Genomic DNA, 25,349 nt, shown 5'->3' on the forward strand with positions numbered 1-25,349 from the left:
AAAAAAAAAAAACAGTTGAACAAGAAGCAATGGTCAATACTTTTTTGTTTTTTGTTTTTGCCATACTGGAGATCAAACACAGGTCTTCAATGAATGCTAGGCAAGGGCTCTACCACTAAGCTATATACTCTAGATCCATAATCCTTCAAAACAAGAAATTATATTAAGTTCAAAAAATTTTTATTGTAAATTTTGTAGAATGTAGTATTTGATATGCTTTCCTATAATAGTCACATCATTAAATGACAACAATACATAAGAGTAAAAAAAAAAAAGTATGTTCATCAAGAAAGCATTAACACAGTCAATTTCTCAGATTGACATCCTTTATCATATACATTTTTATTGGATTTAGCATACCTAATGAAATAATATACTATAGCTACTCATCTAATAAACAATTAGAAAGTAACAAAGTAATAAGCTGACTTCCAAAGGATTTCATAGAAAATAAAATTATTTTCAGCTTAATAATACATACCATCATGTAATCAAATGTGATACTGTACACCATCTGTGTTAATTTCAAGTTTCTCATGTATAAAAGTATCATTCTGAAAAACTACTTATGATTTAAATTTTTATTTACATAGGATACATTCTACTTATCTTGAAATTTACAACATATATACAAGTACTTAGAGAGTAAAAAACATTTAACTCTTGTCCCACAGTGGCTTTTCAATGATAATTTTTAGCTATTATGATTTGGCTTTATAGACTCAGATTTAAAAGATAAAGGATTTAAAGAATAAATGCAAGAAACTGAATCATCAAAATAGGACATAAAATTTTCTACTTTCTAATGCATTTGATTTTGACAGTGATTCCTCAACACTAGGAAAAAATAAGCCCTCTCTGAGTGATCCACATATATTAAATATAAATACCTTATCTTAGAACAAGTAGCCAATGTTTACCAATGTTCCTCATATTACAAGAAGAATACAGCCAAGTGTAATCATTAAGATTAAAATATCACAACCCCTGGTGATATGGTATCATTATGCAAAAAAACTCAAAAAGAAAAAAAAATTAAACTCGACAAACTAAGGTATAATATTTATCCAATTAAATAAATGTGATTCCAATAGTAAAAGAAATGCATTATATGCAAACCATCTAAACAAAGACCAGTTATAAAAATTGCAAAAACACAGGTAACAAGGGACTTTTTAATTTTAATATTACACATTATAAAATTATTCCAGAAAAGCTAGTGATAGCACTATAGTTCACTCAAAGTTTATGTGGGGTTTGGACGAGAAGAACCTAATATATCCTTTATATCGTATAAATCTATAATCTTAAGAGGAAAAAAAAGGCAAAGGAAGCCAATTGATATCAGACTACCTGGGTTTGAATTCCAACTCTACCATTTACAAACTATATCCTTGGGGCAAGGTATTATCTGTGCCTCCACTTCTTTATTTGTAAACTGGGGATAACCATGATAGCATTTTTGTAAGGGTTAAATCAGTCAAAAATCCCTGGTTAATAAAGAAGAAAATATGAAAAAGTACCACTATTTAGACATTTTTAACAAAATTTTTAAATCTTTATGGCATCACTGGTTTTATCAAAAACAAAATATTAGAAAATTTGAGACAAGCACAACATATAATTCTTAATGTCTATGTATAAATCCTCACCAATACTTCTGTGAAAACTATCCTTCCTTTTCCAAAAAAGAAATGAAAGAGCATTATTAAAATATTCTTGTCTCAAAAGAAATAAAGTCCTTCAACCCATTCTTTTATCAAATTAAGTCATAGCTGCTCTGATGAAATGTTCAATTCAATTTAGATGTGAAGAACATTTTTCACATGACCAGTTTCATCATCATGTATCTAGTGAAGTAATCTCAAGAGTATATAACACCAAATACTTGCTGTAGAAAAGACACTGTTTATTCCATATATATAAAGCCCAGTGAACAACTTCAGAAAGATCAAAGTAAAGTAAATATAACAACTGTACAGTTGTTTAAGCTTTATTTTTATATGTTTATAAGGGAACAAAAACTTCAAGATGTAGAGTACAATATGTCAAATGAAATAGTTCAATAACGGTACACAAAAAACAGTACAAAGAACATGTACAGGATACATTATATAATTTGTTTTGAGGTTTCAAAAAATTGTTTTTGGTTTAAAATTCTGATACCAATATCTATTATATCTTTCAAGTAACACATATTTCAAAAATCAGATCTTTAAAGAAATAATAACTAACATATCTCTAAGACAACCTGCCTTTACCACGATCTTCAAAATAGTGCTGTTCAATTCTTCTACAGAAAGCCAGGAGGTTGCTATAGTTTTTGACCTTCTCAGACAGTTCATCATTGGTCAACTGTGTGGTTAGAATGGTATATAGATGACCAAATACCAGTGCATCGAGTTCAGTAGGCCTAAAACAAAGGTAAAAATGAGAGTAATATGAGTGACACTACCATATATTATTTCTAAAAACATTTTATTCATCAATTTAAAAGAAAAATGCAGTGGTGGTGCATGCCTATAATCCCAGTGGCTGGAGAGGCTAAGATAGGAAGATAACAAGTTCAAAGCCAGCCTTAGCAATTTGGCAATGCCCTAAGCAACTAAGCTAGACCCTGTCTCAAAATTAAAAAAATAAAAATAAAAGGGATTGGGGATGTGGCTCAGTTGTTAAGTACCCCTGGGTTCAATCCCTGATAACAAAAAAAAAAAAAAAAAAGAAGAAGAAGAAGAAGAAATGTAAAGAATCCTATGAATATATAGATATAATAGATCAATTTTATTCATTATGTTAGTCACCATATACATATAGTAGATCATATATTCAGAAAATGCTAGGTATTAATTGCTGGTGGAACTACAAATTGGTGCAACCAATCTGGAAAGCAGTATGGAGATTCCTTGAAACTTGGATGGAACCATTATTTGACCCAGTATCTTATTCTTAGGCTGATACCCAAAGGACTTAAACTCAGCATATTACAGTGACACAGGCACATCAATGTTTATAGCAGCTCAATTCACAATAGCTAAAATGAAGAACTAACCTAAATGCCCTTCTACAGATGAATGGATAACAACGGTGGTATATATACACAATGGAATATTACTCAGCATTAAAAGAGACTAAACTTATGGCATTTTCAGGTAAATTGATGGAGTTGGAGAATATCATGCTAAGTGCAGTAAGCCAATCCCAAAAAACCAAAGGCTGAATATTCTCTATGATATATGTATGGATGCTGATCCATAATGGGAGGGAGGGGATAGTAAAAATGGAAGAACTTTAGATAGGGCAAAGGGGAGGGAGAAGTGAGAAGGGGGAATAGAGGCAGGAAAGATGGTGGAATGAGATGGACATCATTACCCTAGGTACCTGTATGACTGCACATATGATGCGATGCTACATCATGAACAACCAGCAAAATGAAAAGTTGTGCTGCAATTATGAACAATGAATCAAAATGCATTCTGTCATATATACCTCAGTAGAATAAATTTATTAATTAATTCAAAAAAGAAAATGCCAGGTATTAGAGATTAAAAGAGAGAGATACTCTAAAACATGGACAAAAAACATAAAATTATTACAACATAATTTTTAAATATTTTAATAGATTTAAAGACAAAAAGGCTACGGATATAGCTCAGTTAGTAGAGTTCTTGTCTTGCATGCACAAGGCCCTGGGTTCAATCCCAGCACTACCCCTCCCCCCAAAAAAAAGGATTTATAAACATTTCCACTATGGTGATGAGGGAAAAAAATAGTGATACCTAATTACCCAACCAAGTATCAGCAACATGATATAACTTTAATTATACTGCTTTTAAAGCAATTTAGATTTTTGAAGGTAACAATCATAAGGTCTAAACATAAAATATTCTAGTTTTTTTTTCTCTTTAATCATACATTACAACAAAATAAAATTTACTCCAGAATAAATGCTATATAAATGGAGCATCACCAAGCTATACTATATTAAAATAATTACTAATGCAATACTATTAAAAGGGAAAAAATGCCATAATAAATATTCCATTTTTAATACACTTTCATTAAAATGGCAAACTACCTACTCTAAGTATACAAGGCTAGATGACCTGGTCCCTGCCCACCTCTTTGGCGTCATCTACCATTATCAACAACGTAATCAAAACTGGCTTTTCCGTTTTTGTTTTTTTTTTTTATTATGAAACACTCGTGCCAATCTTGGGGACTTGACACAAACTATGCCTACTGCCTGGAATATTCTTCCTCAGACTTCACATTATTGGCTCCTTGTTTTTCAGAATAAGACTCAAATGTCACACTTTAAAGCCTCCCCTGACCACTCAAACTAAAGTAGATACACAGTTACTTGCTGTGATGTGATCATCTTCTAATTCTCCAAGTAGCCTTTAATACAATCCAATATTTATTGTGTATTATACATCTCTTCTAACAGAATATAGGTTCTATGAGAGGAAGGACCTTGTCCACTTCTTTCCTGCTGTATTCCCAATACTCAGAATAATGCCTGGCACAAAGCAGGTTCTCAACATGGACTGATACACTTCTCATACCACACTACAACTTCATTTGCTTAACTGCTTCCCTTACCACACTCCAAGTTCTTTAAAGAGAGACAACATTGCACATATCTTTATAGTCCAGCTTGAAGCACAATATCTAAGAATCTGAACCAGTACTTGTTAAGCAAAGAGAGCATCCTACCTAAGGAGTGTGGCATAATTTATTTTTTGATAGTAGTCATTCACATCCTTTCAAAGCCTTCCCTCTTTTGATACATTCATGAGATATTAATTAAAGATGTGCAGTCTATGGTCATGCTGAAGAGGCCAATCAATAGCAGAGCTTTTTAAAAATCACGAGTGCGCTTGGACTCAACAGCATCATAATCTTTTCATCACAGATCAAGACTCAATAACAAAACAGATCCCTGCAAAGAACCAAGGATGGACAGTGAATAAATGTACAGCTGAGGCATGTTGTGAGAAGCAATATAAATACCAACTCTTCAACATCCCTAAACATATTTCTTAAAATGTATATCTATCTTACTAGTAGGGCACTTTTCCCCCAATAATGCCAAATATTCTTTGCTTCTTATACCAAAGGTTTAAAAAACATGAATGCATTCACTGATGCTACTTCCAGTGGTATAACTGGGCCTTCTTTATCAATAAATGAGTTCAAATATGAATGTTATGCTCAATTTGGAGTGTTATCTCTCATTTTAGTTTCTATGATACACTAAATCAAGAGAAAATAAACTTTCCAACCTTATACTCACCAGTGGATTTGTTTGTTTTATAATCTGAATAGCAATAGCAATTTTCCTCTTAAGAGCGCTAAGATATTTCAAACATATCATCACATTTATCTATACAGGCTTTTTATTAGAAAGATAGTCTAAGATAACAAAAAAAATTTAAGTTTGGAGAAATTTGTTGCCTTCTTTTCTTACATTGTATCAGTTTTTCCACATTTCTTTTGGTTATCTACTGTCCTTTCATTTGAATATCAAAATTAAAAACAGTACTATAAATGTGACCAATTTCCTGACCTTTTCCATTTTCAATTTTTTGTACCATTCATATTTTTGTTTGCTTATTTGTTCATATTTCCTACTCTTGCTTTCTCTGATACCCTTTTTAGTATCATCTAGTCAGAAATATTTATTTTGTCTGAGAGTTTATTTTCCTAATATACTATTAACTTCTCATCTCCTTACACTACTAGAAATAAGCTACATATCCTTTCTATATCTTTAAAATTATCACTGAAGTTTGTAAATCATGCCCATTGCTTCAATGTCCTCTTTTCCCAATTATTATTCTTGCTGTAAAATCTCCCTTAATAATCTAGTTTTTCTTTCTCTCATTAAGTAAAGCCATTTGGTTTATTTCATGAGTCTTCTCTCAACATCCCCAGTAGGTAATCCAGGAAGAAACTTTATTTTAATTTTAGGGGGTAAAGGAAGAATAAATAAAGAAATTAAAAGAACCTGTCTAAACTCAACATATGTTAGAGTATGTTAGAGCTAAATATAAGAACTCAGGGCCTCTGAATTGGAGTGTAATTTTTATATATATATATATATATAAAACCAACTAAGGTGGAGTACTCCATGACAAAGGAATGACTCCTGCTACAGATAAAGGGAAAGAGAAAAATTTTGCCACAGCAAATACAAGTTACAGTTTTCTCTTTTTAATAAATAAATTAACTTATTTTAATTAGGTATATATGACAGCAGAATGCACTTTGATTCATTGTACACAACTTTTCATTTCTCTGGTTGTACACGCACCATGTATGTATGTATGTAGCATGTATGTACGTAGCATCACATTATATGTGTAGTCATACATGTACCTAGGGTAATGATGTCCATCTCATTCTACCATCTTTCCTGCCCCCATGCCCCCTCCCCTTTGCCCCATCAAAGTTCCTCCATTTTTCTCATGCCTCTCCCCCCATTGTGGATCAGCATCCACTTACCAGAGAGAACATTTGGCCTTTGATATTTTGGAATTGGCTTACTTTGCTTAGCATGATATTCTCCAATTTTAACACTGGTTAAATGATTGGGTAAAACTAAAATGTAAAATTTAAATTTATTCTATTCTTCAGTCATTACTATTGGTTAGGGAAAAATGTTTATCTGTTCAAATATCATATAAGGTAAAATTTCAAACACCTATATCTTCAAACCCAGTGCCTAAACACATGCCAGGCAAGTGCACTACTGTGAGCCACAGCCCCAGTCCCTTGAATACCTACATCTTAACATCTATTAAACAGTTCCTAAATGCAAGGCTTTGGTTTATGTAACTGTTGTAAATTTTAATTTCTTAATATAAGTTTAAATATAATTATACTTTTATGAAGAAAAACAATATTTTGATAGTTCCTCTGAATCACATGCCAAATGATCTCTGGTAACAAACATTTTGACAGTGAATTTAACTGAGAAGAAAAAGAAGTTAAATATATTCTCCAGGCCTCCTCTAAAGATAGCATGCATAACAAAACTAACTCATTACTAAAACAGAATAATGCACTTCAACAATAAAACACATCCCTTCTGAGCTTTTGAATACCTAAGATTTCTTTTTTATCAGAAAGAAAAGGTACTACATAATATAAACATTTAAATACATATCTTTATTTTATGGACTAAATAATGGAAATAGGAATACAGTTGAAGCTGTGCCTACCACAACTTCATGGTTTGAACTGTGTAACCTTTCTGCATCCGAAATCAAGAAGACCTAGGTTTTATCTAAATATGTTATATATAAAATAAACATCACTTATATTATAAAATAATATAATTTAAATATTCACAACCTGTCATTATAGTCATTTTTACAACAAATATAAATATCTTAACCAAAAGATACTTGACATGGCTATAGATGAATGCCTATGAAGATATAAAGTAGCAAAAAAATGCCCTTAAAAAAATTAGCAATTGAAGGGGCTGAGGCTAGCGCTCTAGTGGTAGAATGATTGCCTAGTGTGAGGCACTGGGTTCAAACCTCAGTACCACATAAAAAAATAAATAAGGTATTGTGTCCATCTACATCTAAAAATATTTTAAAAAATTATCAATCTAAAAAGCAAGCCAATTAAAGGTCAGACTTTCTAAGCAAATCACTGGGATTAAAATGCTTGGTTAAGCCCATCTTACACTGAAATCACTGAAGAGCCACCTTTGATATATTAAAACTAATTTTTTTTAATAAAGGAAAAGTCATTCTTTGCCTACATTAGTGATTTTTTCAAAATTACAAAAAAGTCATAAACATGAATTACTCAATTTATGTGCATATACACATTTGATCTATATCCTTCAATATTAATATTTTATACTTTAAAATATTTTCATAGATTGTAAAAATAATTAATAGTGATGCTTGTCTATCCAATGATATTCTTTATTGTTTAGTTTTGCCGACTCTTCTAGTCTCTGGGAACCCACATAGATAATGCTTGTGTGAAGAGCATCTTCATGTATTTTTTTGTAGTAACAGAATTTTAAGATTTTACAGTTCTACACACAGCACTTGAACTCCCTCTATTAGAACCTTTATCATATCATACAATAATGACTGATTTACATGAGTACCCTTAAGAAAACTTACTAATGACTAGGACCACCTTTAGAAATCTTAGTTCCCCAGAGCCTAGCAACATACTAGAGTATTTTTATAATGAGTATAAAAAGTGAATTTTAAAAATAATATTTTTAAATATTTTTAAATAATATTTCTTGCAAAAGCAATTCCTTATGATACAAGAAATCTACAACCTAATAATATAAAAAAGAACCAATAGTAATAATAACAATAATGATAAATGTCTTACTGTTTATTGAAGAAATATGGTTGTGTTCCTAGTCTTTGAGAAAGAGCCTGACAGCACTGGTCCACATCCTCTAAGACCTAACATACACAATGGAGCCCAAAGAAAAACATTTAAATTAACAAAATAGTTTGTATCACAGCTTATAATGAAAATATGCATTTAGTTTACTTTTTATACTTAAATAAGACAATAGACCACATATATATTAGTAATGTTTTCTATATAAGAAATAGGAAAAAAATTTGAGACTGAATTTTCTTTAAATACAAGTGCATTAAAGTTACTCAAAAGGATTACTATCAAGAAAGCTTTTTTTCCCCCTCAAAATTGTGCTCCCTAAAAAAGTTTTCCTGAATCCAGATATTCAAATTATTTTGCAAACATTAAAAAGTATGCCCCATAAAGATGATATCGCCGACCTACCATGAGTAAAACATTTAAGTTGTTTTCCTACTAGTGGAGATGGATTTTATTTACTCCGTCCCTATTCATTTGCTTAATCCCCTTTGTGAGATGGTTAGCTAGGACTGGGGGTAAACTTGACAAAAAGAAACATTAATTAGCTTAAAATGATGCTCAAAATCACCATCTTGACAAGATATTATATTTTTTAATTTTGCTACTTTAGTAAATTTAAGACCCCCCCCCAAAACCAGATATATTAAGTACTGTATTTAAGAAGGTTTTTTTTAAAAAAGCCCTATTGCTGCAGATCTATATTTATTGACAGAAAGATGCCCACAATGTATTGTTCAACAGAAAAAAAAAATCATATTACAGAGTGGCAGGCAAAATATGATCCCATTGAAAGACAATATGACTAAAAGACATCAAGAAGAATGTTCTCCAAATAATTGTGTGTGACTATTTGTGGTGGTAGGATTTCAGACAATTTTTACTTCTCTTTTGCACTGTTCTGCATTACATAATTTTTTTGACAATAAACAAGTGTGATTTATAGAAACTAAACTACTTTGTGAGACAACTATAGCAAATGTTTGCTAATATTATATTATTTTGCAATTTTCTTAAAGGATTGCCATTTTCAAAGCATAAGAGTTAAGCATTTTTTTCACCTTTAACTTGAACTGACCTGATCCAGAGTCTTGTTACCCCATCCAATTGCTTTCATCTTACGTTTGACTTCCCATTGTTTCTGATAGGCCAAAATATGATTCAGAGGCCAAGGGTAAGGAGATCCATACCTAGCATGAGTGATCTAAAGCAAAAAGATTTTGTAAGAAAGCATGATCCTTCCTAAAAACAATGCCTGTTTTTATAAACAGAATTCTTAATAAATATATTTGAGAATATAAATAAAGCAATCTGAAAAAAAAACCCACATAGCTTGCAACTCAAAAAATTAAAATTTTAAACCATTCCCTTTAAAAATATATAAACTTTTATGTACTTTACAACCAGTTATATCAAATAATGACACACAGCTTCCCTAAAATGTATGTGCAAGCAAAATTAAAGTAAGTGAAAAACTATATCACTAATGGTATAAACCACAATGTTTCATTTATGAGCAGGGACTTACGATTCTGAGCAAAAGTGTTTTCTCATTAAATTTTAATTAAGATAAATGCTGCAGAACCACTCACCTCCCCTACTGTAGCTTCATCACACCACTGAAGATACAACTAGGAACAAAAGAACAGTCACTAAAACTTTAGAATATCAAAGAGAAAAAAGATAAAGAAAGTAATTTCTTACTATAGTAAATTTTTATAGGCCAACTTTGTAAGTCACTTATTATGAGGGTTTTTTTTTCCTTAGCTAATGCTGCTGTACAGAATTATTAAATTTAATGGTGGTACTTTATAAAAATATTTCTTATTCACATAATACATATCTAAATATGATTAACGTATTTTATAGATAATTACTTAAATAAATTTTAAAAGGCCAAAATAAAACAATGAGTAACCAAGAATCACCACTTCTTACATTTAGGAAAAACTAAAACTGAAAATATAAAGTAAATTATTCAAAAATAATGATCAAATAATTTAAGTACCCATCTTACCCCCAGAATCACTTGATTGTTTTCCCATTTCCTAACAACTTTAAAAGTAATACATAAAAGGTTTATATTTTATGAGAGAATAAAGATTATAAAATATTTTATTTCAAGTCCTATTATCTTATACCTCTGCAGTCAACAGCATATTGTTGACTAATTCCATGTAAGCTTTCATTTCTGCTTTTTGGACTTCATCCAACCCATCACTAAGAGAATGGCCCTAAAGGGAGTTTAAAAAAATTTGAAAGAGCATCATATTAAATATACAAAAACTTACAGTTATTATACTAACAAGTAATATAACATGCAAGTGTCCAACAGATTAATTTTAAGGGGTCTCCTAAAATAATTTTATATAAAAACATATCTTAAACTATCAAAGTTGTATGTCATTATACAAATGTATCTTTCAATGAACAAAATTATATTATCAATTGTCACAAAAAAGGAAAACAGAATAGTTAGTAAATATTTTTTTAAGAGATTAACCATAATTTTTTTAAAATGCTAGATGATTGACATGTTGTTTATAAAGTGACCAAGGACAAAAAAAATGTTAGAAAAGATATGGGGAAAAAGACACTAATTTCAAAATTCTAATAAAGTACAGTAATGAATATATACTAAAATGATATAACCCTTAGTTCTATCTGGCAATGTCACAAAATTTTTAAAAAGCATACCCCAATTCCATCCAATACTGCTCGTAGGATTTATTCTAATAAGACAATTGTAAAAAAAATTGTATGTACAAGAACACCTATTCTGGCATTCCTAATAGCAAAAAACCTTGACTATAACCTAAATGCCAATCAATAAATACTTGGGTAAATAAAATTATAATACATTCAATTCAATAGAATACCATACAACAATTTAAAAGGATGATGTATATCTATATATCCACAGTCATTAATATGGAAGAATTTAAGAGATATGTTGGTGATTTGAAAAGCTAGGTTGCAAACTATCATGATGCCCAAAATATTAATGGGTATCGTTTTTAGATAACTATTAAAATCTAAACTAAAAGATGATATGTCATGAGCTTTGTAATGTTTTGAACAACCAATAAAAAAAAATCTAAACTAAATAAATGAAAAGTACAATCATTAAAATGAATAAACTAATACTTTCAACTTATAAATACATCCTGCATCTACCTTCTCAAAGGTCAATGAGATACTTTATAATAACTTAAGTTTTCATTTATGACTAAAATTTTCACTATAATATTAGAAAATTATATACCATTTTATTAAGATCAAATTACCTCTTTTGTCACTAATTTATACTATGAAAAAAATATCAATTTATACTTTAGAAATATTTTCTTGTAGTTTACTCATTTTATAAAACTAGGTTAAAATTAATGTAAATGTTAAGACATGCTGAAGAATGATAGATGATTTATTTAAAGTGTGATCAAATATATTTAGTGTCTTATTTATTACCTTGGCTTTAACAAATTGAACTATTGGACCAAGTTCTGAGACTACTTGATTTCCCACATGAATAAAAGGTACTTTACCTGTCAAGGGAAAAAAATGTGTAAAATACTTTTAATAAATTAAAATTTGTGCTAATAAAAGAAACAATAAAAAATTCAGGCATGTTTTATGAACACGAAGATTTTATAGTTATACAAATATAACTTTTAAATATTATAGTCAGATACGTTTAAACTCTACAACTGTTTATACACTCAATACTAATCAATCTTAAAAAAAACAAAAGAAAAAAGAACAAGTAGATTCATTCCTAGAGTTCTCACCTGGATATAGTAACAGTTCACAAAATTCTCTTTTCAGTAATCCTAACAAATCACTGTATAGCAGTAAATACTAACCATCCAAATTAAGCCAGGACATAATTCATGAACACTTACAAAGTTCAAAGATATTTAACTTGGCTTTCTCTTTGGAGTACTGTACAATGAATCAATCTATATTGTGAACTACATATAAGAAGTCTTTTTACATTTTCAAAATTTAAATCTCTGGTATAAATTAAGGTCAATTTTGAGTACATAATGATGCATTACTAAATGTCTCTGACTTAAAATATCACGAATTAAAAGAATTAACAATCTTTGAAGGTATGCTAGTTTGTGAGCATACAAAGTATGTTCCTAATACTCAAGGGCAAAAGGAATGTTATGCCTCTAAAAACTGCCTACTTTTTTTTTAAAAAAAGGCCACATTTAAAATGTAACAGTTCATTTTAATAAATACTAATATTTGATGATATTGTCAGAAATGAGGAGGACAAATAGTAAGGACTACTCCAAACACTAAAGGATGAAACCTGCTGTCAGATCTAGTTCAAATAGAGTTCACACTAACAGCAGGCTTCTTCCTGATCCCTTTCAATGGATTCACTTCTTGGCTCAGTCAGCCTGGGGGTAATGGATGAGGTGCAGAGCACCAACAAAAGCTTCATCTGTATCCACAGGATAACATGCATTACAAAGGAAAGGCAGGCCTTTTGGAATACAACTCAATAGATGTATTTAGAAGACATTTCCCTGTTAACAATTGTGCATTCCTTTCTTCCAGAGAACATTTCCCTGTTACCAAGTGTACATTCCTTCCTTCTACTGCTTTATAAATCTTGTAAAAAAGTATTTCTTAGCAGGGCAAGTATTAGCCCATCGTTTTTTAACTTGACTAAAATCTTTGTAACTACTGTACTATTACAAAGAGTACAGGTCATCTGAGATTAAAAAACAAAACAAAACAACAACAACAACAACAACTAAAAACTAGTGCCTAGACTAAAGGGTATTTGGGGGTATGTCATTTTTAGAGGAAAGTATATTTCTCCTTAATAAGTAGTTTCAAATTCTTGGAAAAAGTATATTTTTTTTCTTAAAAATATACTGAGCACTATAGATTCTGAAGAAGAGAAGAAATCTGGATGCTCAAGTGAGTACTCATGTATCTAATCATAAAGAGATATATAAAAATCAAGGTGTAAGGAACATCTGCCATAGACAATGCTGGGACTCGCTGAAGTTGCTGGCCATGAGGAAGAGCAGCCATTGAACTGTTCCATCATATCTGCTTGCTATTGATAAAGACCTGTAAGGGGCACTAGCCAAAGGCATGCTTAGCAATGACTGGTTACAATTAATAGGGAGCAAATGTCCATGGACATGCGTGAAGAACATTCCCAGTTGCAATTACATCATTTTTTAACTTGACTAAAATTTTAGTAAGATTTTAGTCATAACCAATGGACACTGACTATTACTGGTTGTAACCAATCACCAAGGTACACCACCAACTTCGAACTGTATTTAAAATGCTTGTCCTGCCACACTGAAGAGTTTTGCTCCAAGAACATTGGTGAGACTGGGTGCCTTGCTATGCATCCCCCAACTGACCCATTCCCTGACGACCAGCTATCAGCTGGAGAGAACCACCAGACAAGGACAATGTCTGCTCTTTAGCTAGGAGAAGTCACGTGGCATCAGAGGTATTTTGGGGCTTATGATGCCCTAGGATTGTGCAATTTGCTTATACTGTTTAATTAGTGTGCATGGAATGCCAGTTGAGGTGCTCCAGCACAGCCAACATTTGTTGTATTAATTGTTTATATATGATGATTGGTGTGATCGAATATATGATTGCATTGAAAGACAATTTGCCTCCAAGTAATTATTAATAGCGCCACTCGCCACACAAGGCAACATATTACAAGTGAACAATGTTTTCTGTCACTACCTTGACTTAAAATAGAGCCAATGTTAAATGGTTATTATTGCAGGTTATCAGGCAAAAGCACAGTGACAGTTATTCTCTGGCAGCAAAGGTCATAAAAGAAAACTGAGGGCTGTTTTTCATTTTAGGCAGAATAGTCACTTTTAGAACTTTATTTTTCTTTTTAATATTTATTTTTTAGTTGTAGTTGGGCACAATACCTTTATTTTTATTTATTTATTTTTATGTGGTGCTGAGGATCGAATACAGGGTCTCGCACATGCGAGGCAAGCGCTCTACCGCTGAGCCACATCCCCAGCCCTAGAACTTTATTTCTATGAAAAAGCAAGAACACATTGCTAAACAAGTTTGTAGATTCAGAGAATGTCAGAAACAGAAAGAACCTTGGATGTCATCTAATTTGACCATCTCATATCACAGAGGAAGTTTACTGAAGATAAGTCAAATTTCCCAAGGAACTGTTTCATATTTGACAAAGTCATGGATACAGATTTAACTCTTCAAGACAAATAGTCTTCCATTTTTTGTTCTCTGCTTTAAAAATCTATTACAACTCAATAACAAATAATCATATTTTTTAAATGGGAAAAATCTGAACAGTACTTTACCAAAGAAGATATATGAATGTCAAACATATGAAAAGATACTCAATATCATTAGTCACTAGGGAAAGACAAATTAAAACCACAAGGGGAAATTACTACACACCTATCAGAATAGCTAAATTTTTTTCCTTATTTTTTAATTAGTGCATTATAGTTGTACATGATGGTGGGATTTGTTTTACATATTTGTACATGCATATAATATAACAGTATAATTTGGCCAGTATCATTCTTCAGTATTTTCCCTCTCTCTTCCCTTCTCCTTCCCCCTGGTCCATTTCCTCTACTCTACTGATTTCCCTTTGATTTTCATGTGATCACCCCTACCTTTCTTTTCCTTTTTCCTCTCTAGTTTCCACATATGAGAAAAAAATACAGCCCTTGACATTCTGAGTTTGGCTTACTTATTTAAGTTCTTTCTGTTTTCCTGCAAATGACATAATTTCATTTTTCCATTATAGCTGAATGGATAACCAATTGGCCCAACTCCATTTGTTGAAAAGACTATCCTTTCTCCAAGGACTTCCTAGGTAACTATCAAAGGTCAAACAAGCAAATCAAATTTTTAAACACTGCCCCTATCACCTCAACTCATGTGATGAAGGGGAATACTAATAAGAGATATGACTAAATGTAAATATCTTAGTCATTTTCAAATACTTACAGGAGACTCCACCTATGAATGAGAAATGTATTGTATCTTTCCCTGTTGTCTTTCATGGAGTATGAAAAGAAGACAATTAACTAACTAAATGATACTAAACATAGTAACTTATACATAGTAGATGAACCATGACTTATTATTTACCAAAGTTTTTAATTTTGGTATTAGATTACTGATCTTTTCTTGTATGTGCACATATATACAGATATATGTATACACTCTCAGTATGACTACAAAAAAACAAAGATGAAAAGAACACATATATTTCAACAGAATTCAGAAAAGTTTATTTTTTATAAAGCTTTTTTTAAACTTTGCCCTTATCACCTCAATTCATTTTTTATCTATAAAATCAGCTTAAAAATGAGTCAATGAATGAATTCCATGAATCTAAAATATATTTACATTCAGAAGTCTAAAAAATTATTTTGGAAATATTTTCTAAATGTATATTCATAAGTCTAATAAATGCATATAAATGCATATGTATACATTCAGAATCTTCAGTGTGTATGGGATTGGTATCTTTATGTCTTTTGACAATTACCACTACCCATAAAAACTTAAGGTGAAAAAAAAAAAAAAAAAAGCTTAACAAGTCATTCCTAAGTTATCATCATATCACAATGAAAAGAACTAATATTTTCTCCCTAAAAAAGCAATATAGTTATATTCAATAATTTATCCATGAAGGAGTGATCCCATGTGCTATTACTGCTCCAGTAAAACCACAATTAAAATAACTCATGTCAATTAAATTTAACATTTATTTAATAGCTTTGTGATATATAATTTAAATTATATTTAAACACTACTTTAGTCAACTAGAATACGAAACACAGAAACAAAATACTGATCATAAAACATAGCAAAAGGTGACATTTTAATAAATAATATTTAAAAATCTGTTAAAATAAAACATAGCCTTCCTTCCCTTCCCTTCCTCCCTCAATCCCTCCTGCCCCCTTCTCCCTTTCTTCTCCTCCCTCCCTCCCTCCTTCTTCCTCAGTCTCTTTCTCCCTCCTTTCTTCCTTCCCTCCCTCTTCCTGGCTACCATGAAAACAGTACTGCTCTACAACATTCTTCCCACCACCATGTAAGTTTACAAAATAAATCTTAGGGTATCTGCTGCAAAAAAATAATAAATAAATAAATAAATAATAAAGAGTTAGAAACTAAAAAATGTCGACAATGATTTTAACTAGATGTAGTGACAAGTTAATTATTCCATGATACTCCTTCTTCTCCCTAATATTATGCGACAAGATAATTTAGACAAGTGTGTTCAATAATAAAGGGATTCATTAATATTAGAATTTGTTTAATATTAGAATTTGTCCTGTGTAAGTAAAACTAGGAAAATCTGAGATTATGTATTTCCTTAATATTTAATTATTTAAAATAATTTTCATAACATATTAGTAACCATCTCTGATCAGAGTTGAAATCTGTAGACAGACTGATTCCAAGATTGTTAAGATTGCAATTATTACTTTACAAAACAAAGTGAAAATTCTTCAAAAGTGAACAACATGAACAACAACAACAAAAATCAAGCATTTTTAACATCGACACAAATTATAATTTTATCAATCCAGAATGTAAACAGAGAAGGAAAAAAAAATCATACTTACCAGATGGAGACATATATTCTGCATTTGCCCTATAAACCACTTTGACAGGCAGATTACACATCTGCAAAAAGGCCTATAAATAAGAAGAAATACAGTAAGTCTAGTGGAAGTATATTTATATTTGAACAAAACTTTTTATTTATTTCATAAACTTAATAGTCCATACAGCAATACTCTACTGGAAAAGAATAAACCGTTTTAAAGTTAAGGATTTGTGGGCTGGGGATATGGCTCAAGCGGTAGCGCTCTCACCTGGTGTGCGGCTGGGGTTTGATCCTCAGCACCACATACAAAGATGTTGTGTCCGCCAAAAACCAAAAAATAAATATTAAAAAAAAATTCTCTCTCTCTTTAAAAAAAAAAAGTTAAGGATTTGTTTTCCAAACAAAAATATCATTTCACTAATAAAAAGTCAGTGTGACTTAGACATTAATAAATACATGAAACTGCTAGATGTGGTGGTGCACACCTGTTATCCTAGGAGACTTCGGCCAGCCTCAGCAACTAAGTGGAACCCTGTCTCAAAATAACAAAGGTAAAAAGGACTGAGAATGTGGCTCAGTGGTAAAGCACCCATGGGTTCAATCACTGGTATAATAAATAGATAAAGTCTAACTAACTTAAAATACATATACTTAAGGACACACATAAATATCCCTACTTGTTTACTATATTAGTTTAGGTAAGTAAGCAATCTTAAACTTTGCTTTAATTTTCTTTAATAGATTATTGAAGTCCAAATTTTATAAGATAGTGATTGCTTAATTCCACTACTCTCTGCAGGATCATCATCTCTCTCATCTGCTACTTCAACATTCTCTCTAGTAATATTCAAAATCCTAACTAGGTAGTTCTGTGGTCACTAATTCACTTTTTAAAGGTTTAAACTGTTTATTTTCACTTGGTTTATAGGAACAAAAATTTTACAAACAATTTAAATGTCTTTATAAAGTACAGGTAAATCATTACAGTAATTCTAAACCACAGAGTATTGTACAGTCAATTTAAAAACTCATGCTTTTGAGAATATTTTATGATAAAGAATAAATGTACACATTATAATGTAATGTAAAAAGTACAAAATCAAATTACTACAGAATACTGATTCATTTTTACCTGTTAAGACACCCGTGCACTTTACCAAATCCACTATTTTTTATAATAATCAAAGTTTACTCCCCTTGTTTTCTCTCCTGTGACTTTTTGGCTTCTTTATCTCCACACATAAAACTTATCTATGTTCTCTATGAAACAGTTTAATTATTCAATTAGAACATCATACATTATGATGGTTCTATTACCACATACAAGTTAGAAAACAAACCTTTCATCTTCTTTGAAACTGAGGAAACTATTATAAATAGCAGTCAAATGTAATTTAAGATAAATTAGGGCTGGAGATGTGGCTCAAGTGGAAATGCGCTCGCCTAGCATGCGCTGGGCGCTGGGTTTGATCCTCAGCACCACATAAAAATAAAATAAAGATATTGTGTCCACCAAAAACTGAAATTAAATATTTAAAAAAGATAAATTAATAAATTAACAAGGCTATTACTTATCACATATTAAGATTATGAACAGAACACCTTACTATCACCCAATAGAGATTTCTCATAAGAGTTAGTTCTGGATCAAAAATCAGTCTTTTTTGGGGGGTTGGGGGTACTGGGGATTGAACTCAGGGGCACTAGACCATTGAGCCACATCCCCAATCCTATTTTGTATTTTATTTAGAGACAGTGCCTCATTTTTGCTGAGACTGGCTTTGAACTCACAATCCTCCTGCCTCAGCCTCCCAAGCCACTGGGATTACAGGTGCATGTTACCATGCTGGCAAAAATCAGTTTTAAGACTCAAAAAGTAGTTAAGAGTACTGAACAGTGATTACTGCCTTGTACAAAGAGCTCCATTTACCCCAAATTATGTCCATTCCCTTCTTGAAATACATCTTCCCAAAATTCTAGTCCTCTAAAGAATGTTTCCCTATAAAAATAAATCCTATGAGTCTCAGTCTATTACCCTCACTACTTAGTTTGATTGCTACATTTATCTATAACTTATATATGCATGTCTGACTCCCTAATTCTGTGACATTTCTTAGAAAGCCAAGTAGTAGGTTTTAATTTTTTGTATTTGTTACCCTCCCCACAGTCTCCACTTCCCACAACTAACCTAAGAGAGTGCAGTATTTGTAAATAAGCTTTCAACACTGTTTACTGATGGGCCAAACATGCTCCCAAAAGTTTACTATAGCCATCTGTCCATCAACCCCTCTACCCTTCACAGATGTTCTCCCCTTTCCCCATAGTGAATGAACCTGTGAATTATATCTGTACACAGATGGTGCCTGAAATTAAAAACCTGTATTCCCAGTCTACTTTATAATGAAATGTGGTCAATGTCTCAATTTTGGTCATTGGGACTAAAAGTTCTGCATAACCATTAGGAAGTTTCTTTAAAAGAAGGGGATATGTTTTCATTTTCCCCTCTGCTGACTGAAATGTGAAAAGAATGATTATAGGTACAGCAGTGAAACTGAACCATGAAATAGAAGCTGAGGATGAGGCAACAAGAGTAAAGGAGTCCCTAAACTTGGATTACCTGCTTTTATAAAAGAAAGACATAAGCTTCTTTTTACACTGCTACTATATTTTAGGTTTCTGTCACCCATAGTGTAATCCTAATTTATTTACCTACAATTACTAACCATAGGTTTAAACACCATCTCACCTGATCAAAAGTTTGATTCTTCTACCTCTAAGTGTAAACAAGTAGTCTTCTCAATCTATTACCTCTGATCCCAAATTATAGTAATAGCTTACTGTGGCCCCTATTATAGGCTAGGACAATGATTCTCAAACCTCATCAAAATCATGTGGAAGGCGTACTAAAAAGGAAAGAATTAGAGTAAATGTGAACAATTCATTTTAAAAGCTGGATCAGCAGGAAGAGGGAGTAGAAAAATGGATTCCCTTCTATTACTTATGTATCTATACTGATGATGAAAAGCAGAGCTCTTCACTGAGAGGGGAGTAAAATGGCAGAGATGAGCTCAATGACAGAACACTTGCCTAGCATGTGCAAAGCCTGGGTTCAATCCCCAACACTACAAGAGGAGGAGGAGACACACACCCACACACACACACACACACCCCACACACATACATACAAACACCAATGGAGATAAGCCCAAATTATCAGAAACAAGATCCATGAGAAGATAAACAGGGATAGAATAAGAACACAGTAGAGTGATGAGTTTTTTTCAGGAAACAGGTTTTTTCCCACTGCAATGCAAAGATGTTCAGAATCAATGATGTTGACTATATGTTGATAGGAGAGGACAAGAAAATGAGTACTTGATCACATTCAGTGAAATGGGGAGAGGAATCATTTGCTGAGAACAAGAGGATAAGAGGGATTTAGGCCTTTTGGAGAGCAAAGGAATATGAAAAAACTGTTTAATATATCTTCTCAAATACTCAATTGCTAGTTGACAATTATAATGCTATATAAAATATTAAGTATGATATATTTTGCTAGACTACATGCACAGTGATAACTATACTAATCAATAATCTATAAAGTTATATTTCACTAGAAAAAAGATTAAACAGTCAATCTACCCCTATATTTCATAATCAGTCCCATAATTTTTCACTCCTGTATGAAATATAACTGACTTAATTTTGACCAATTTAACAACACTCAACTTACCACAGACCTCAAATGATGGTACAATTCTGGCCAGCCAGAAATTAATTTTAGAGCATTTACTTCAATTACTCTTCATCAAAAAATTTTCCACATTAATCTGTACATCACAAATAAATTTCGTGGCACAAAAACAGCATTTTTATACAAACATTAAAAATGCAAAACCAACACATCACCATGACTGTTTTCAATAATATAAAAACTTTGAAACAAAGCTATCTTTGACTAAATAGTATTTCTCTTTTCTCTCCTAGGATGGAAGAAAAGTCTGAGAAGTTCCAAAACAGTACTTTCATCTTTCACTATTTTCTATTATTTTATTTAATTTTTAAGTATTCTTCACTGTTATTTGCAATCTTATCAACACACACTCTCACACACACACACACACACACACAAAAAAAAAAACTCCAAATAATAGGCCTGATATACCAGCCTATAACACACATTTTTTACTTTCAGTTTCAAGTAGCAACTTGCATATTTTTATTCTTATGTAAAGCCAAAGAAAAATGTCACTCTAATTATAACAAACTTAGGATTACTCACTTCACTCATTCTCTAGTTGGATAGTTTATTCCAAACCAATTCAAATGAATGGCAACATAAAATAATTTGAATGAAAACAGCACATGCTATCAGAATAATGTTTTATAACTATGCTGCTCAATATGGTAACCACTAATTATATGTTATTATTTAGGTTAAATTTAAATTTATTAAAACTGAATAAAATTTTAAAGTCAGTTTCCCAAACTAGCCACATTTTAAGAGCTCAATGGAACCTGTGACTACTGGCTACTGTATTAGCACAAATACAAAACTCTTCCTTCATCACAGTGTAATGTGGTGATGACTTCTAGATATCTATGGGACAGCATGGGTCTGTAACAATGATAATCAACACATAAAAGAGGTCCTGGTATGAAAGCCTGACATCACCTGTAAGTAATTAAACTAAATATTATTTAAAACACAATCTTCATAACGGTACAGTGCATAAAAATAAGTAATCAACTTTTTAAAAAAATTTTCTTTAGTTGTAGATGGGTATAATATCTTTATTTATTTATTTATTTTTATGTGGTGCTGAGGATTGAACCCAGTACCTCACATGTGCAAGGCAGGTGCTCTACCACTGATCCACAACCCCAGCCTAGTAATCAACTTTTGATGCTGGTGACACATTTTGATGCTGGTGACACAATGTAGGGTTACTCATTTGTTGAATAACTGATAAAACGATCAAGCAAATTAACATGTAAAAACTAAGACCTAAAAAATTAATTAAAATTACAGTCAATAAATATAGTTATATAGTTTGTATTTTTTAAATACAAATCTACTGAGTTCCTATGACACGGCAGGGAATGTTTTAAACACACACACACAAACACAAATAGACACACATGAATGTACACAGTATCTGACTTTTTAAGACCCTGAAATTTAATAAGCTTTAACACATTTAATAAATTAATTAAATTCTTTTTTTAATTTTACTTTTTTTAGGTTTTTTTTTTTTAAGGTGGACCCAATGTTATTTGTTTTTAATGTGGTTCTGAGGATCAAACCCAGTACCTCACGCATACCAGGAGAGCACACAACCACTTGAGCCACATCCCCAACCCCTAATTAAATTCTTTTTTAAAAAATATTTATTTTTTAGAAGTAGTTGGACACAATACTTAAGTTCATTGAGTGTCAGCCAAAGAGTGGGATATCATTTGTTTTTTTTTTATATGGTGCTGAGGATTGAACCCAGGGCCTCGCACCTGCTAGGAGAGTGCTCTACCGCTGAGCCACAACCCCAGTCTATAGTTGAATTATATTAAGGAATCTCGGCAATCTTTTTAAAAAAAAAAAAAAAAAAAAACTACTGAAATAACAGTGGAGGAGTAGAAATGGTATAAGTCCAGAAAGACACAAAGAATGGGAGAAAAAACAAAAGCAGACCAGACAAGTCAACCCATTTTTGTAAGATGGAAAGCTGATTTAGTAGAGCAAAGGAAACTGAAATCTAAGAGCTTACAGAGGAGAAAAATCAATACATTCACATAACAGAAACAAAGATTCCAAACTTGGAGGCATCAGGCAGCACAAAAAGCAGAGGAAAGGCATGGGACTATAAACATAAGGATGGATGAAGGTTTGTTTAAGCGACAGGTGATCAGCCCTCCCTTAATCTATGCAGGAGACAGAGGTTTATTCTTTGGAGAAATAATTAGAGATTCCTAATTCAAGGATCCAAGCACAGAATAAGGAACTGGGTAAGGTGTCACATGGAAAAGACAAAGGTTAAGCCTAAGCGTACATATTAACTGAAGAGATCCTAGTTACCACCCTCCCTTTTCAGCTCCCAAACACAGAATATCTCTCCGGAGGGGGAAAAAAAAAGAAAGATACTCTAAATACTGAAATACTGACAATTTTAGTGCCGCTCAGGGTATGAGCAGACAATAAAAATGGCAGCTCAATGTTTAAATAGAATAATTCTTGTAATCCAAGACCCTAATTTAATTAGCAGGGGCATAGTTGGCACTCAAAGAACTGGAGATTAAAAGAAAAATTATTTTTTCCTAAATTCTATAATGAATGTTTTAAAATTGTTATTTATAGACTAAAACAATATTACCAACTAAGAAAAATAGCAGCAACAAAAACATTTAATTCTTATGATAAGCTAAATAACAGATGGTAGGGACACAAAATTTAGTCATTTCATTTTGGTTAACAGAAATTCAATATTGAATCATTTATCAATAAGCAACACCAACTATCTTCTTTCCTTTTCTTTTTTGGTGCAGGGGAGGGAACCCAGGGCCTCAAGCATGCTAGGCAAGTGCTCTAATGAGCTAAACACCCAGTCCCTTCTTTCTTCTTCTTTATTTCAAGAACAAATGAACAATTGTCTTACAAGTTAAATACAGAACAATTCTCTTCAATTGCATATAAGAAATAAAACCAGCACAATGTGCCAATAAAAGTGTTAAAATAATTCAACATGTTTGAAATTGTCCTTAATAAAATTTTAAGAGCAGATGCTTTACTGACCAATCCTATGGAATTTAAGGTATGTAAGTCACATTAACAAAGTCACTCAAATTCTAGAAAGAACACAATCCATTTGCAGCCAACCAGGTAAAACTAAACTTAAACTCGGGTTTTCTTCTTTTTGGAGAAAGCTTTTATTCATTTCATAATTTAATCTGAAATATTTTATGTAAAAATTCACTAAGGACAATTGTCAAGCATGCAATGCCATTCTTAGGGTAAAAAATGAAAACAATACTGAATTTTAATTTATGTCCTGTTTCACCAGACACAAAAGAAAATCTGTGACAACTGAAGAATTATTTTCCACCTTACTGAAGAAGCATGTTTTAAAATTAAAAACCATGAACAAATCTATCTACAAAATAATTCATTTTTATATCAAACAGCTGCAGACCCTATAATTGAAATAATGCATCTAAGGTTACAAATGAAAAGTGTTAGGTATCATTCTTGAAGTGACAGATTAAGTTCCTAATCCAGTTACAGTAATAGCCATATTTGTAGTTTAACATAAATTAAGACCTTAATTATATTTGTGACTATTTTAAACAAAATAACAAATTCCTTTGTACCTGTGAATGTAATTTATAGCAAAGCCAGGTTCATTTTCCAAACCAATCTATTTCACACTGCAGAAGTACTCTGGTATAATGACATAATGTGATTCTTGTAGAATGTTGAAAGAGTAGATTCACTAAATGCACAGAAGAGGTTTGAAGATAAATGAAGATGCTATTCATTCAAGGGTAATTTCATCTTAGAACTATATGAAAGATGTTTCACTCACACAGGGTAGTGTATGGCCTCAAATTTAAGTATATTTTCAGCTCGAATATAATGCTGCTAGATGGATTATGTTCATACTATATATCTAATAATAAAGAATTCTAGGCTTTTTATGTTTAATAACAGAATTGTATTTTTTTTCATCTTACCATTATGTCTTTATTGTTCTGTATAACAGCAATCAATTTTAAAATTCTGCTTGCTATTTACTTTTTTTAAAAGTATACGAGTTGTATACTAACTTATAATCTTTCAGAATTACAGGAATGTGTATTTTTGCTAAGTTAAATAAATATTTATATTAGCAGACTATTACCCTGTATAACTATTTTGCATTATTTCACTAATTAGTAAAATGACAACTTAACCACCTATTTCTTACATTATGATACTTACATTATTTTGAATATAAAATACTTCACTTCCTCAAATCCTACAAGACAAGTTTAAATGTTTTACATATACCATATTGTTAATGTGTTGAGAGACTAATATTAATATTGAGATTTTTTAACCTACTAAAGTCTGATTTTGTTATATTTTATAAACATCACATTTCATATATTTAAATCATGCCAATTGCTAGAAGCATAACCATCAAAATGCTTTAATACTTCTGGTATAAAAACAATAATATAAAATAGGACAATTAATCAGATGAATTTAAATTCAGTGATAGCAGCCTCCACTTTGTTCATTTAGAATACTAAAAAGGATTTTAAAGTCCCCTATCTAAAAAATGTTCACTAAATT

At 31.4% G+C, this 25,349-nt stretch overlaps 1 protein-coding gene across 1 annotated transcript in view; it reads right to left on the minus strand.

Annotated features, from left to right (window-relative positions):
- Window positions 1-270: 270 nt before the first annotated feature.
- Mtx2 (metaxin 2) overlaps window positions 271-25,349 on the minus strand; it is a 56,520-nt gene continuing 31,441 nt past the window's right edge. The window contains exons 4-10 of the mRNA XM_076865816.2: window positions 17,037-17,109; window positions 11,863-11,939; window positions 10,536-10,628; window positions 9,987-10,025; window positions 9,473-9,598; window positions 8,380-8,456; window positions 271-2,413 (exon numbers count right to left, since the gene is read on the minus strand). Coding sequence (XP_076721931.1) covers window positions 2,242-2,413; window positions 8,380-8,456; window positions 9,473-9,598; window positions 9,987-10,025; window positions 10,536-10,628; window positions 11,863-11,939; window positions 17,037-17,109 — 657 coding nt within the window. The 3' untranslated portion in view covers window positions 271-2,241. The remainder of the gene's footprint in view (window positions 2,414-8,379; window positions 8,457-9,472; window positions 9,599-9,986; window positions 10,026-10,535; window positions 10,629-11,862; window positions 11,940-17,036; window positions 17,110-25,349) is intronic.

The sequence above is a fragment of the Callospermophilus lateralis genome, chromosome 9 (assembly GCF_048772815.1).
Source record: "Callospermophilus lateralis isolate mCalLat2 chromosome 9, mCalLat2.hap1, whole genome shotgun sequence".
Lineage (NCBI taxonomy): Eukaryota > Metazoa > Chordata > Mammalia > Rodentia > Sciuridae > Callospermophilus > Callospermophilus lateralis.